Raw genomic sequence first — 17,385 nt, forward strand, 5'->3', positions numbered from 1 at the left:
CTGCAACCACAAAATAGGTGAGTACAAATAGGTGAGTACAATGGGTACCTGGGTGTTATTCGACTAGTGTGGGTCGCATCCTGGGACAAAACTGACCTAATTTGCCCGAAATGCTCAGCATAACAAACGGCTTTCTATATAGTATGTCACTGATGTCAGCTAAGACTGTATACCTTGTACGTGTACTTGTAGTAAATAAAGATATTATTTTTATTATTATTATTATTAATATCACTCTTGATGCGCATACACTGAGAGCAACAGTGAATGCACACTTGGGAGGGTGTATGTCATATAGTATATACGTAAAGTTCACTTTTAACCCAATATTAGGAATTAACTTGATTGGCGACAGTCAGTCAGCCTTGACGACCACTCTGCCTCCCTCGACGACACATCACACTCAGGTTATTGACACCAAAATACCCTGTCAATATTTCTGGTCACGACTACTTCCGTCATCTCTCGATGACGAGTGGCTCCCGTAGCTCGGTTGGTAGCGCACTCTGCTCACACATTGAGCATCCGTGGTTCGATCCCTGGTGCGGGTAGAAACACTGGGTGTGTTTCCTCACACCTGCTGTCCCTGTTCACCTAGCAGCAGGTAGGTACCTGGTTGTTAGTCTAATGATGTGGGTCGCATCCTGGGGAACAAAATTAACCTAAGTTGCCCGAAATGCTCAGCATAACCAGAGGCTTTCTATATAGTATGTCGTTGATGTCAGCTATGGTCTGTATAAATTGTATCATGTACTTGTAGAAATTAAGGTTAATATTATGTCTCTCCCCGTAGCTCATCGTGACGAGTGTCTCCGACCCTGCACACGCCAAGGGACACATCGACAATGTATCACTTGGCGTGTCGCACTTCAGTGAGTCATGTCCAGCCTGTGACGTTTCTACAAAAGTGTCATGCTTCTGTGAATCAGTCACAGGCTGCATCGAATTAAAAAACCGAGGGGTCATACAACGCATGGGGAATGAAAAGGCAATCCCGTTTGATGTGAGGAAACTAGGAGGATGACTCCAGTTCCTAGAACAAGATATCTTCACCAGCTTCAAAACAGACACCCTCCTTGAGAGGGTCACGCCTCTGAGGTTAACAATTCCACAAAATTCTCAGTAATCTAATATTTCAGACAAGTCAGAGATCAGGTGTGCATATATATATATATATATATATATATATATATATATATATATATATATATATATATATATATATATATATATATATATATATATATTTTTTTTTTTTTTTTTTCAACAAGTCGGCCGTCTCCCACCAAGGCAGGGTGACCCAAAAAAGAGAAAGAAAATCCCCAAAAAGAAAATACTTTCATCATCATTCAACACTTTCACCACACTCACACATTATCACTGCTTTTGCAGAGGTGCTCAGAATACAACAGTTTAGAAGCATATACGTATAGAGATACACAACTTATCCCTCCAAACTGCCAATATCCCAAACCCCTCCTTTAAAGTGCAGGCATTGTACTTCCCATTTCCAGGACTCATGTCCGACTATATATATATATATATATATATATATATATATATATATATATATATATATATATATATATATATATATATATATATATATATATATATGCAATAAGATCACAGTAAACAGGTGATTTCAAAATATGCAAAACAACCACTCTGAAAGAATAGAGAAATTCCAAGCGCTTTCGTGACTACTCACATTATCAAACTATATATATATATATATAAATATATATATATATATATATATATATATATATATATATATATATATATATATATATATATATATATATATATATATATATATATATATATTAGGGATGTGTCGAAGTATCGGTATCGGCGGGTGTCGCCCATTTTAACGGTATCGGTGAAAAACGGCCGATACAAGCCGATACTTTTTTAAATATTAATATTACATGTGTGTTTAAAAATATCAACATCAACACTCTACATCACTATTTTGAGGAGTTACACACACACACACACACACACACACACACACACACACACACACACACACACACACACACATACACACACACACACACACACACACACACACACACACACACACACACACACACAGTATGCAGTCATGTAGAAGATTATCAGGAGGAGAGTGGTGGAGCACCTGGAACGGAACAAGATTATAAACAACAACCAGCATGGATTCATGGAAGGTAAATCCTGTGTCACAAACCTTCTGGAGTTTTATGACAAAGTAACAGAAGTAAGACATGAGAGAGAGGGGTGGGTTGACTGCATTTTCTTGGACTGCAAGAAGGCTTTCGACGCAGTGCCTCACAAGAGATTAGTGCAGAAGCTGGAGGATCAGGCGCTTATAAGAGGAAGGGCACTGCAATGGATCAGAGAATACCTGACAGGGAGGAAACAACGAGTCATGGTACGAGATGAGGTGTCAGAGTGGGCGCCTGTAACAAGCCGGGTTCCACAGGGGTCAGTCCTAGGACCGGTGCTGTTTTTGGTATGTGAATGACATGACGGAAGGGATAGACTCAGAAGTGTCCCTGTTTGCAGATGATGTGAAGTTAATGAGAAGAATTAAATCAGATGAGGACCAGGCAGGACTCCAAAAAGACCTGGACAGGCTTGACACATGGTCCAGCAAATGGCTACTCGAATTTAACCCAGCCAAATGCAAACAGAGTATAGGCTAGGTGGCCAAAGACTTCAAACCTCGCTCAAGGAGAAAGATCTTGGGGTGTAATACCGAGCACGTCTTCGGAAGCACACAGCAACCAGATAACTGCTGCAGCATATGGGCGCCTGGCAAACCTGAGAATAGCACTCCGATACCTCGATAAGGAATCGTTCAGGAAACTGTACACCGTGCACGTCAGGCCCATACTGGAGTATGCAGCACCAGTTTGGAACCCACACCTGGCCAAGCACGTCAAGAAATCAGAGAAAGTGCAAAGGTTTGTAACAAGGCTGGTTCCAAAGCTAAGGGGTATGTCCTACGAAGAAAGGTTAAGGGAAATAGGCCTGACAATACTGGAGGATAGGAGGGTCAGGGGAGACATGAAAACAACATACAAAATATTGCGAGGAATAGATAAGGTTGACAGAGACAGGAGGTTCCAGAGATGGGACACAGAAACAAGAGGTCACAATTGGAAATTGAAGACTCAGATGAGTCAAAGGGATGTTAGGAAGTATTTCTTCAGTTACAGAGTTGTCAGGAAGTGGAATAGTCTGGAAAGCGAGGTATTGGAGACAGGAACCATACATAGCTTTAAGACGAGGTATGATAAAGCTCATGGAGCAGGGAGAGAGAGGTCCTAGTAGCGATCAGTGAAGAGGCTGGGCCTGGTGGAATCTGCCTTAATCCTTGTTAATTCCCGAGTGACTGACACACTGGCTCCAGGGTCGCTGGCATACATGATAATCTTCATTTTACTGATATAAACTACTTTTGCGTGACAAATTTTCGTGTAAATGTGACGGCGTTGAATGGAAGACTCGCCATCGTAGCTCACTGCTCCACAACTTCATTTCTGACTCGACTATGTAGTATTTCTATACATAGCTTTACCTTTGATGAGTTCCGATAGGTTTTTCTGACAACTCACAGAGTGAAGTGCTGCCTAAGTGAGGCACCACCTGACAGAGTGAGGTGAACCAGTAGGCCTACTGGGCGAGTTGTCACCGTCTCTGAGTCACGTATCACCTCAGTGTTTAACTCAGAAGTATGCTTCTCATGTCTCTTCTTCCTCTGAAGATGTGCAAGTACATGAAAGGGCTCAAGTTTTTTTTCTGTTTTCACTGTGATGAAAACTGAAAATTACGCGTTTTATTATAATTTCTTCCATACACACACACGTATCACTGTACTATTTTTTAATAGTTTATGTACAGTGATTCACATCTTTCAACACAGTCGGGCTATCACTGTCAATATGCTATCAGCACCAATGCTGTCATAACTTCTCTATTGTCGAAATCAACCCTGGGCAGTCAAAATATTTCAACATACGTTAATTAGTTTTCGCAACCATATCAATAATTCGTTTCGTGTCACCGATTACACGTGACAGCAAATTTTAACGAAAGGGAAAATATTCCTATCATTCCGAAAAATATATTTTTTTTTATTCATAGGAGGGAACGCTAAAGCAGAAAGGGGGTTATAAAATGTCTAGAAAATGGGAGGTAATCAGGTTTCGTCCAAGGAAGGGGAGGGTAAGCAACTGCAACACAAATGACCTCCTTCCCTCGGCTCAGGAGCTTTAGCAGTAGATTATTCTTAAACCTTCCTTCAATGCCACATCTTCTATGATAGCTAGATAGGTAGAGCTAGAGATTGTCAATTTGCAGGCCGCGGTTCACCTCCCCCGTCCGTCGTTCTTGCAATGTTGCAGAAAGGAGGAAGGCTAAGCAAATACGATCACAGGGAACGCCTTTGCAAAGGCGTTCCCTGTGATTATATTTGCTTGGACCTCCTCTTTTCTGCAACAATGCAATCTCCTGATGTGTTGATTGCAACACGATACGCCTAGTGCTATCAATCAACTCCCCCGTGGCTGTTTTGCATCTTCTATCGCTTGTTCGCGATTTTTGCACACACACACACACACACACACACACACACACATGCTGCGGCATATGGGCGCCTGGCAAACCTGGGAATAGCGTAAGGAATCGTTCAGGACTTTATACGCTGTGTACGTTAGGCCCATACTGGAGTATGCAGTACCAGTTTGGAACCCACACCTGGTCAAACACGTCAAGAAATTCGAGAAAGTGCAAAGGTTTGCAACAAGGCTAGTTCCAGAGCTAAGGGGAATGTCCTATGAAGAAAGGATAAGGGAAATCGGTCTGACGACAATGGAGGACAGGAGGGTCAGGGGAGACATGATAACGACATACAAAATACTGCGTGGAATAGACAAGGTGGACAGAGAGAGGATGCTCCAGAGATGGGACACAGAAACAAGGGGTGACAATTGGAAGCTGAAGACTCAGATGAGTCAAAGGGATGTTAGGAAGTATTTCTTCAGTCATAGAGTAGTTAGGAAGTGGAATAGTCTGGCAAGCGATGTAGTGGAGGCAGAAACTATACATAGTTTTAAGACGAGGTATGATAAAGCTCATGGAGCAGGGAGAGAGAGGACCTAGTAGTGGTCGGTGAAGAGGCGGGGCCAGGAGCTGAGTCTCGACCCCTGCAACCACAATTAGGTGAGTACACACACACATTATATATATATATATATATATATATATATATATATATATATTCTTTCAACACACCGGCCGTATCCCACCGAGGTGGGGTGGCCCAAAAGGAAAAACAAAAGTTTCTCCTTTTACATTTAGTAATATATACAGCAGAAGGGGTTACTAGCCCCTTGCTCCCGGCATTTTAGTCGCCTCTTACAACACGCATGGCTTACGGAGGAAGAATTCTGTTCCACTTCCCCATATATATATATATATATATATATATATATATATATATATATATATATATATATATATATATATATATATATATATATATATATATATATATATATATATATATATATAATGTCGTGCCGAATAGGTAAAACTTGCAGTTTTGGCTTAAATAGCAACGCTTTTCTTGCCGATTAAGGCAAGCGAAAATTTGTATATACAATAATTTTAAATGAGTTATAATAATAACAATAATAATAATGATAATAATAATAAAAATAATAATAATAATAATAATATCTATTTCTTCAAGTACATGTACAAGGTATACAGACCATAGCTGACATCAAGGACATACTATATAGAGAGCCGCTTGTTATGCTGAGCATTTCGGGCAAATTAGGTCAGTTTTGTCCCAGGATGCGACCCACACCAGTCCACTAACACCCAGGTACCCATTTTATACTGATGGATGAACAGGGACAGCAAGTGCCTTATGGAAACACGTCCTAATATTTTCCAGCTGTACCAGAGATTCGAACTCCGGACCTCCGTGTGTGAGGTGAGTGCGCTAGTGATCGAACTACGGGACACCGTAATTGACCAATTTTACCTATTCGGCACGACATACATTTTCCTGATGTTAGTGTTCGGGTGAATTGTGCCCTTAATGACCAAACTGCGGTTAATAGACGTCATTGCGACAAACATGAACAAACAAATGAGAAAAGTAACAAAGTTACCCCACGAGGAAAACTAGTTGTCGTACAGCAACACCCACACACACAAGGCCGCTCCGCGCGCTGCCTTGCCAGACGTACGGTGCTCTTGGTCCTATTTAGCGAGACATTTAATGGTACAAGAGTTAGTGTTCCAAGGTGATCCAACGAGGTAGGGTATACACTCGGTGCTCCCACACTTGCCTTTGAATTAAAAGGCTACTGCTGGTGCAATGTAAGTGTAACGTACGTCTGTGAGTGGCTGTAGTGAGTTCTTGTCCAGTGGTGTTGCTAAAACATTTTGATGACGTTATCCTGTAGTACAACTGCTTTCACATATTTTTTTGCTGCCATTGCGCTCGTTTTATTGCCCGTGAATGATCATTTGCTTTACGTCATCGTGCGTTAAGTATCGTTGTTCGTTGATAAAGAAAGGCTGATGTTAGGGAAGTATTGTTGGGGTTGAGTGAGAAACATGGTAGTGTACGTGTTACCAGGCTGGCTGAGGTTCCACCGCCCCAGGAAGTACTGACTTGTGTCCGTGCGTACGTGTGCACGCATGAACGCATGAGTATGTACTTGGGGGTACGCATGTACGCGTGAGCGGGCATGTACGCATGTGTGTGCGCCTGCCAGCCACCTGTAACTGCTGGCGTTGTATTGATTTTTCCGTCTCGTTACCAGTGTTGTGCTCGTTGACACTTACCAATGTTATGCTTGCCCTCTCGTTGACACTCGTTACTAATGTTATGCTTCCCCTCTCGTTGATGCTCGTTACCAGTGTCCTCGTTAACGCTTACCAATGTTAAGCTTCACCTCTCGTTGACACTCGTTACCAGTGTTGTGCTTCCCCTCTCGTTGACACTCGTTACTAATGTTATGCTTGCCCTCTCGTTGACACCCGTTTGAGTATCTATGTGCTAACGTACCTTAGTGCTAGTGAAGGGTTCTTGATGCAAGGAATTAGAGAAGCCTTTCCCTTTGGATCAAACCATACCCCCGGCCGGGATTGAACCCGCGGTCATAGTCTCAAAACTCCAGCCCGTCGCGTTAGCCACTAGACCAGCTAGCTACAATAAGATTCATTAGCTGGTCTAGTGGCTAACGTGACGGGCTGGAGTTTTGAGACTATGACCGCGGGTTCAATCCCGGCCGGGGGTATGGTTTGTTTGCAATCGTGTCATTACGATTTCTTGAGTCCTTTGGATCAAACCTGATTACCTCCATACCCCCAAGTGCCAGGACTGGCCCTTTGAATGTTAAAGTTCAGAGATACTTAAGAGTGAAAACGACGATAAAGCTTATCAAATGTGAAATCAGTCAGTGCCCCTTCACAACTGACTTGTACTAAAATGTTTAGTAAGAATTCGTATAGATTTAATTTCGTGCGCGCTCGTGTGTGATTGGGGGGGGAGACAGGAAGATGGGAAACAGGGAGATGGGAGACAGGAAGATGGGAGACAGGAAGAGGGGAGACAGGAAGAGGGGAGACAGGAAGAGGGGAGACAGGAAGAGGGGAGACAGGAAGAGGGGAGACAGGAAGAGGGGAGACAGGAAGAGGGGAGACAGGAAGAGGGGAGACAGGAAGAGGGGAGACGGGAAGAGGGGAGACGGGAAGAGGGGAGACAGGAAGAGGGGAGACAGGAAGAGGAGAGACGGGAGGGACTGGGACGGGGGATCTTTTGGGTGACAGTGTAATTATATAACTATTCCCATCACTATAATAAATTTTCGAATATTGTATTAACGCTTAGTAATTAAAACCCGCAGTGGTATATATTTTATTAACGCTCTCGCAAAGGATTTAAGTTTTATTTGTGGCATGTTGAGTTCTGAACCCATAGTGGTGATACAGTGCCATGAATAAGGGCTTTCTCTTCAGGACAGCGCTGTATAGCCCTTGTGGTTTAGCGCTTCTTTTTGATTATAATAATTTCTCTTCAGGGGCCTGCCCTTGAAGGCACACCTATCTTGCTCTTGATCGAAGGAATCGGACCTAGATCGAACCCGAGTTGTCTTCCATTTCCCCAGGTGTTGTAACCCCCGACGGGTTTAGCGCTCCCGCCATGAACGTAATAAATAATAATAATCGGGCAGTTAGTATTCAGTCAGTGAAACTCTTGCCTATACAGAAAATTAATATATAAAATCTTTATCTATTTTTTTTAGCAGGACGATAAATAAACGAGCATCAGGTAGTCGTCTTAATCCGCAGGACACTAAAATTTTTATGGAACATAAATAACTAGTGAACCAAAGGAAGTTACAATGGTACCAAACAGATGTCTTCTATAACCTCCTCCTTCCCTATTCATCAGAGCGGGTAAAGTTATGTAACATAAAGAGGTGTATAAACCGAGATTATATTTTAATACCCATTTCAGGAATTAAAGTATCCTTGCCTGGTTGTAATTGGGTTACATGCAGTCTTAATGACCCTGCTGTGTAGCAAATAAGCCTCGTCATCTGGGCATATATACAAATGTATATCAAAAGTTTACGTCTATTTTGGCCTATGGCCGGACTCTGTGGGTAGAAAAACTTTGGTAACTCGTAAAGGTATATATCCCTGTTTTACCGATAAAAGTAGCCTTGCCTGGTGTTCTAGTTCCCATATTTTTCCATCTCCCTTTGTGTTAAAAGATGGATGGCGTTTCTCGCCCTCCTATTTCTATCGCGGGTTGGGTTCCTGGTCCACACGTTCCCCTATCGCAAGAGCCATTAAACCTTTTCCATGCTTTGATACAGCCTCGGGGCTGACTTCTGCCGGTCGTTAACCCCGAAGAAATTTCCAGTCTGTGAATACTTTCCCCACCTGAACGTTGCGTATAAACTCGGTTTAACTTCATTTTAGGCTTGCGTATTTATACTTAACATCTGTACACTGCTGCATTTTATTGACCATAAATTTAAACTATATAAAAGGCTACAACAGGTGTTATTGACGTAACCAAAAATTTTTTTAACGCACTTGGATTAAAACACTACTAATGTAAGAACTATTGCAATGGTTACCTAGTTTACGAAATTTTGTTGAAAATGGTATACTGACAAGTTGAAGAGTAAGATACCTGTTTTCTAGAACGGTTAGGCATCTTTGTTGATTGAAAATTTTCGCCTACACTGAAAACTCTCTCGCCAAGGTTGATACTGTTGTACATGTCTTGATCATGAAACAGATTAGCAGGTATTTCATTAAAAAAAATTTTTTGATTATATTTTTTTTATTAAAAAAATAGGATGCACAGTACCACAGGTCTGCAACAACGAAGAGAAAAAAATCCTTAGCTATCACTGTTAACGGACTTGCCCCTCTTTAAGGGATTATTATGTGCAGGTGCATTTCTAATGACTGCACCTGTGGAAGATTGAGACACTTATGCAACATATGGGAATCTTTATTCAGGAAACTTTTCGCCACACGGTGGCTTCATCAGTCCAATACAAAGTAGAAAGGCGTAAGGAGAGGAAGAGTTTGAGGTAATCAGTCCCTCAGCCTGGAGTCGATGTGTTCAGTCCATCAATCTTGTAGAATGTACAGCATAGGGCCGTAGACGTGGCTTATATACTGTAGTGAGGTGAGGCGAAGCAGGAGGAGGTGGGGTCATAGTGGTACCATCCACTAGTCGAAGTAGGTCTTCGTCCAAAGGTTGGACAAGTGTTGAAGAATTCTTTGTCCAACCTTTGGACGAAGAACTACTTCGACTAGTGGATGGTACCACTATGACCCCACCTCCTCCTGCTTCGCCTCACCTCACTACAGTATATAAGTCACGTCTACGGCCCTATGCTGTACATTCTACAAGATTGATGGACTGAACACATCGACTCCAGGCTGAGGGACTGATTACCTCAAACTCCTCCTCTCCTTACGCCTTTCTACTTTGTATTGGACTGATGAAGCCACTGTGTGGCGAAACGTTTCCTGAATAAAGATTCCCATATGTTGCACAAGTGTCTCAATCTTCAACTTGTCGGTTTTTCAAATAATTCATCACGACTGCACCTGTATATCTTAGATGCAGTTTAAGGATCATGATTCTCGTGGTGTAGGAATGTTTAGTTTTATTAAATGTTTTATCGCGAGTGCAACCCGCAAAGGAGCTCGCACTCGGGCGTTCACACTCAGACTTGGATACAAATACAACAAGTAGGTCTAATTAAACTATGTACTGCAGTTGAGCTAGTCTTGCTTGAGTATGTTGAACCTAAAAGGTTGTATGCTTCCACAGACCAAAGTTCCGATGACACAGGAATAAAAGATTGAAAGAACGCCACAGTAAGCCTGTTTCACGCTAGGCAGGTCCAACTCATACTTAACCACACCCGCTCGTGTACCTGTATTTAAAACTACTCACAGGTCTCGCACTAATGACGCTACCTGGGAGTTTGTTACACTAAAACTATTTTCAAACCAGTACTTCCCTGTAAGTTTTATATCTAAATTTATCCAACTTTAATTCATTGCTGAGAGTTCTATCGTGGTTAAATATTTTCAGCAGGTTATATCTTCTTTATTCCGGTTTTACATTTGTATACTTCTCTCAGTAGTAGTTACCAGTAACCAGTGTACCAGTAGATGACTCACTACCAACTGTCTCTGCGTGAATCACTGTTTGTATTCATATTGTGCTGACCACAGCAGTATTTCAAACACCCCCTCACATATGGGTACTGGGGTTAGTCAGTCTGACGAGAGTGAGCAAGGAGGCATGTCACGGCTGTTTGGCTCTTCCATACTACCGTTATAATTATACGTACTACCAGCCTACGTGAGTATTACTTTACCCTATCCACGTGTTCGAACCCCCACATGATACTTCAGTAGTATCCCCTTCCTAAATTCTGTCTTTTCATAGTGCAAATTCAGTACCTTCAGTCTTCATAGGACGGGTTTCTGATACGAGGGATCAACTTCATCCTTTTCTGAATATTTGGCGGTACATTTATTCCATTTTATAATATGGAGCCCAGAAATGAGCAGCGTAATCTAAATGAAGTATGACCTTGGACGTGTATTTTTGATGCTTCTTGACATGAAGCTGTGAATCCTTTTGACTCTTGAATACTTGTGCACTATTAGCCTTAAATTTCTACTACCTAGAACTCCTTAATCTTTTTCACATTCAGTTTGACTAAGCTCAATATTGCGTACTGTAACTATTTCCTTTTCCTGGGATTAGACCCATGCATTTGTCTGCACTAAACTGCACTGTCACTTCTCCGATCTCACCCTCAACCTTTCAAATATCTGGTAGTTTTCTAATGTCCTCTTCAGAAATGATCTAACGGGCTGTTTTTGTCATCGGCAAACTTCCTTATGTCGCTCTTATTCTCATCTGTTATGTAGACTGGAAGCACAGGGTACCAATACCCCAGCAGCACACCACTTGTAATGTTCCCTATTCTGATTTCTCCCCATTTATGCTCACAATTTGACTGCCCCAGGAGATAATTTTTCTCGTATACCACTTGCCGTTACTTTCTTCATCAGTCTCCTGTGTGGGATTTTATCAAAGGTCTTGCTGAAATCCATATATTCGGCATCGTATTCTCTCTTGACCTACTGCCTCGGTCTAGTACCTCGGTGAAAAAAAATAGGTTAGTATTAGGTCGAGCGCACTTTTTTTTTTGAGTGTTGAGATTAACCATAATATTATATAGTTCATGGTGGCTTTTGATTGCATTCACAATCATTGATTCCGTCAACTTTTTCACAATTAAAGTTAGGCTGATTTGGTATATAATTTGAACTTTGCTCTTAGCTTGTATTGAATATCACATTTGCAGTTTTTCATATCTCCGGCACCATACATGTTCATAATGATCTGTTGGTGATCCGCTAATGTTTCTTTTTCAGATTAGTCTTGAAAACGCTGTTTGGTTGAAATCCATCAAATTCTCTGAGAACCATGTTACTAGTGACTTGGATCTTGCATAATTTATTCTCGTACAGACTTCTACAATTATAAGGATATCAGATAATCCGATAAGCGCCTGAACCTTTATTCCATACACAGAGATCCTTCATAGGGAGGCGGGGGGGGGGTTACCTGGATGCTAGTGAAGGGCACTTTGATCCTTGGAACTGGTACTACCCTCCCTTCATCAGATTAGATTACATCTCATTGTAGAGGAGTTTTATGATTTGTATGGGTTTAAAGATTCTCCATGAATGTAATGATAAAACCATGGGCATTGTAAATGATCGCTGGCGAGCGTTAACGCCCGGCCCACCTGCTTTTGTTACCAGTTTTGTGCTTGTAGCGTTTACACGAGTTTCTTGCGATGCTAACAGTGACACACTGTCAAGGGCGGCGCCACTGAGGTCTGGTCATGGGGGCTGAAGCCCCCGAAAATTACATAAACCCCCAAATAATAACTACCTCAAGACAAGCCCTCTCCTATAATATACAATTTCTGGAGCCACCACTGCTCAATGGGTTTCTAATTGAGCTCTCTTCTTTCTGCTTGTTGATTATTACAGTGGGAAAGGGAAGGGGGAGGCTGGTCGTCATCAGCTGTTTAAGAGGATAGTTGAATGAAGTTTGTCTATCATGGGGGAACCGTAGGGAGCAGACGTCTCGGGAATAGGTTATCTAATTAATTAGAACAAGCCCTTAATTAACCAGCATCAAGGCACCCCCTTCTCTCCCCCTTTATGAAGGGTTAAGGGATGATTACGTCACTCGTATCGTGTTAACATGCAAGTAACATCATAGTCTGGTTCTCGTGTACTGTTTCCAGAGCTCTGGTGCTTATCAGTTATTTGCAGTGCCCAATATTTAGCATATTATGGATGTGTTGAGGAAAGTTAAAATATTTACTTCATAACTACTACGTACGAACCGTACGTACCTTTCGTACTACGTACGAACCGCAGCCCAGTACCTGACCAGCCGGGATGTAGTTCGTACGTTGGTTTGCGCGCGGCCAACAGTAACAGTCTGGTTGATCAGGCCCTAATCCCCCGCGAGACCTGGCCATGGACCAGGTCGTGGGGGTGTTGCTCTCCGGAACACCCTTCAGGTATACTCTAAGTACAGAGTATTTTCCGAAATAACTGAAAATATGACGCTGCAGATACATTGGCCTTTATGTAATTTTTTTCAATGCTAGTTTTTTTTACATTCAGGCATATAAACTTCACTTGGCTACATCCGAGCCCATTGGACCCGCTCCTCTAGACCGCAGCTTCAGGTGGCGTGGACCACAAAGTTCTTGGCGGGCGTCCACCCCCCAGGTGGAGTGGGAACGATCGATGAAAATTGATAACCGTTGCACTCAACTTTCCTGATGGGTTAGCGGTTTCATTGATCTTAATTCCTTCAGTTCTAGCATGTTAATATTTTGTTGTATAAATTCAAGGGCTTAATTCTATGATTTTTTTTTATATTTTTGCAGTATACGCCTGTTAAACATATTTCTCTTGCGAGGCTTCGTTTCCAGTATAGTGTCATTTATTCCAGAAAACTATATTACTGACGAATTTTCGTCAAATATTAAAGAAGGTGCATAGATAAAAAAAAAATCAGTCCTAGACATTACGAAAACTTTTCGCTACAAGTGGCGGAACTTTTTTCCTGAAATGTCTTGAACCTAGAGGGACTAGTACTGAACTTGCACACGAAAATCACTCACTACGAAAGCAAAAGACTTGGCAGACGATGCAACATCCCCCCAATGAAAAGCAGGGGTGTCACTAGCACGTTAAGAGACCATACAATAAGTGTCAGGGGCCCGAGACTGTTCAACTGCCTCCCAGCATACATAAGGGGGATTACCAACAGACCCCTGGCAGTCTTCAAGCTGGCACTGGACAAGCACCTAAAGTCGGTTCCTGACCAGCCGGGCTGTGGCTCGTACGTTGGTTTGCGTGCAGCCAGCAGTAACAGCCTGGTTGATCAGGCTCTGATCCACCAGGAGGCCTGGTCACAGACCGGGCCGCGGGGGCGTTGACCCCCGGAACTCTCTCCAGGTAAACTCCAGGTAAACTGGGCATGTCTTTACATAATATCGGCATTTCCATAGCTTTCCAGTCATTAAAGAGGATGTCTGGAAAGTAAACAGATTTCATAAATTTATTAAAATATAGTAGAATATATGAAAATGCAATTCTTCGCATAAGTTAGTGTAATTATGACAGTTCTGTGGTAGTTTGGGCGTGATGGCCCTGTTATATGGCCTCCCCCCCTCCCTCCCACGCTCCTCTGATATAACCCTTTTAGACGTCTTGTTGGGTTTCATTGATTGTGTTCCAGGTACCAGTAACTAACATTAAAACTCCGTACTACAATAATACAAAGGGAAAAGTTGCACCGAATATGTTGATCAGTACGTGGAACGGAGTATCATGGATGTGTTATGGGCCACCAGAGATGCACATGTTGAGGTTGCTTAGATTAGACAATCGTGAAGCTGTATACAAACTGTTAGTTTATTTAGTTTATTTATTTTATTTATTTATTTATTTATTTATTTGAACATGATACAGTGAAGTACAAAAAAATATAGTTAAATGCAGCATGCCAAAGCCACTTGTATGCAGAGCATTATGGGCAGGCTTAAAATTAACTTAAGATTAACTAAGCAATGATATATTCAGTGGTACAAAAATTATTGTAAAACAGATAACAATTTAGTACAAATGAGTATTACAAAGACAGGTCATATGGTCATTTACTGTGTTGCTGTGTAATCAGTAGAATGGAGTATTCTGTTAGGTAATGAAGTTAAATAGTAAAGTTTGATTGGGTCACAGGTTGACATACGAGATACAATAATGAGATACATATACGAGATACAATTTATGAGATACAGTTATTCAGTATTTATTTAGTTGTGGGTGAGTAAGTGATTTTTGAGAAGAGACTTGAATTTATAAACAGACAGTGTTTCTTTTATATTCACAGGTAGTGAATTCCAGATTTTAGGGCCTTTTATGTGCATTGAGTTTTTGCATAGCGTGCGATGGACACGAGGAACATCAAAGAGTGATCTGTGTCTTGTGTTATGGTCATGTGTTCTGTTGAGGTTGGTAAGGAGATGTTTGAGGGGAGGGTTTATGTCAGAGTTAAGTGTTCTATGTATGTAGTAGGTGCAGTAATAAGTATGGATGTTTTGTATTGTGAGTAAGTTTAGAGTTTTGAATATTGGTGGAGTGTGCTGTCTCTAATGGGAATTTATCATTCTGAATGCAGCCTTTTGTTGGGTGATTAGTGGTCTGAGATGGTTTATTGTTGTTGAGCCCCATGCACAAATTCCATAGGTGAGATAGGGGTAAATAAGTGAGTGATATAAGGCCAGGAGGGCTGACTGTGGAACATAGTACCGTATCTTCGATAGTATGCCTAGGGTCTTGGAATTTTTTTTGGAAATTTGTTGTACGTGTGTTTGAAATTTGAGTCTATTATCAAGGTGGATTCTAGGAATTTTCCCTCTGTGAGTTTTGTGATAGGTGATCCATTTATCATTATGTTAAGAGACACATCTGTGGCTCTGTTACCAAACTGCGGGAAACTTCTATTTCATAAATTACCGTTAAAAAAATGAAATCGGAAAAGGACTTTGTGTAAGGTGCTAAACCTGTGTGGGGTCGCCCAGCTCAGTAAGTGGAGGCGGCTCCACGCAAATTTAAAAATTTCCGGTTTCAATATATGAACGTTAATTAACACCTTGACCTGGCGTCACTTTCTGATGTCAAAATGTCTATCTACATTACTTACTGTTTAGTGGTGATAAATAATTAGATTTAGTTATGTAATAGAGTAATTTTTATCTCGAATAACGATGTTCGTGTTTAAATGGGAGGTGAAGGTAGATAACGTTATCCTGAAAGGTACGACAGCCCTTTCTTAGTGTAAAACTGTTAAGTTTTGCAGTTTAGCAGAATTGGTGGTCTTTCCTGTCTCGTGAACATGTAAGATGAAAGAACGTCTTGCAAACTTGTGTAAAATAATTAATATATATATATATATATATATATATATATATATATATATATATATATATATATAATTATGTATACTATATATACACGCTTACCTTCACATTCTTGAGTTTCTTCGTTCCTTAATAGTTCTTAGTCCCGTAATGTATTTTTTTCAATTTCAGAGGCTTGATCTGAGACTGCGTAGCAGGAAGGGGGGGGGGCGATGATCCCCTAAACCTACATACACTGGTTTACAATGTAACATGGGGGCACGCTGAACATCGCGGTAGGTAGTTTGTATCAGGAATGATTTGCAAGTTTTTATGAAGGCTGGAACTGGTTTACGACCACTGTCGATTCTGAGAAAATTGCTACTTTCTTTACCGTCTTCAAGTGCAACGAATATAATTATAACTTTTATTCCATTTTAGGTACTCTCGTATTAACTAGGCCACAGTCAGGCCACCGTTGCTCAACAGTAGTGGGTTACAATGGTAGACCAGCATTATATAAAGCTCGCACCTCAGGATTTCTTTACGCTATTCACTTTGCCACCGGCTTGTCCAGATGACCACACCAGGTCCTGTTAGTCTCCTGTAGACCTTCCTGTGCACCTCTTCTGCACATTTTAAGAGCATGATGGGCATAGCTGTTCACTCCTCTACAGCAGGCTGCTTCATCTTCCTGGTCATGTTCTTTATTCTTCGGCACTTCAACATATTGACGGTGATGAGATGGGTGGCAAGGGCGGTAATGACGTCCTGACGAGATAGCGACGCGGAAGACTGGTAGATTTGATAAGAGGATAGCTGGAAATCCAGCCGGCATGTATGTCTCCGGGGTGACCGTGGAGGCCACAGTATGGACAGGTAGCGAAGAATAGGTCAGTGGGCAAGCAACACCTAGTGTTAGACAAGTCTGACAGGTAATGACGGGGACGGATAATGACTGTCATGGGCTGTGAATGGGTGGACTGGTCATTTTTTTGCGAGACACGTGTCTGTTGTTGCATCCAGCTCGGGCTGCATGTCAGCTGAGATGTGATGACTTTATCTCAGCTGTGTAATAGTTTGGTTTCGTGACATCCTCACTAGTTTGTGGTATATACAACCTTGGAGTAAATTCTAAGAACTGTGCATTACTCACAACTAACCCAATATTCAGCTCTCTCGCTAATCCGGATGCGGGGCCCCTCTCCTGGATGGTGGCCTTGATGCTTCTGCGGTTAGAGGCTGGCTTCTCTCCCTGCCCTCCATGGTAAGAGCTAAACCTGTAGGGGCCATGCAGCACCGGGGGGGG

The 17,385-nt window shown here is 41.8% G+C and overlaps 1 protein-coding gene across 4 annotated transcripts in view; it reads left to right on the top strand.

Annotated features, from left to right (window-relative positions):
• The first annotated feature begins 6,231 nt into the window (after nucleotides 1–6,231).
• Nucleotides 6,232–17,385, top strand: part of LOC128702530 (carotenoid isomerooxygenase) — a 53,273-nt gene continuing 42,119 nt past the window's right edge. Inside the window, exons 1-2 of one of the 4 annotated variants that reach the window (XM_053796822.2) lie at nucleotides 6,290–6,390; nucleotides 16,269–16,372. Coding sequence is in view for 1 of the 4 variants with exons in the window: in XM_053796808.2 (XP_053652783.1) it covers nucleotides 6,290–6,327 (38 nt within the window). In the remaining 3 variants the exon portion in view is untranslated. Of the gene's footprint in view, nucleotides 6,391–10,807; nucleotides 10,928–16,268; nucleotides 16,373–17,385 lie in introns of those variants that run through there. The other 3 variants (XM_053796815.2, XM_053796808.2, XM_070091898.1) reach the window with 3 other exon arrangements.

This window comes from Cherax quadricarinatus, chromosome 37 (genome assembly GCF_038502225.1).
Source record: "Cherax quadricarinatus isolate ZL_2023a chromosome 37, ASM3850222v1, whole genome shotgun sequence".
NCBI lineage: Eukaryota > Metazoa > Arthropoda > Malacostraca > Decapoda > Parastacidae > Cherax > Cherax quadricarinatus.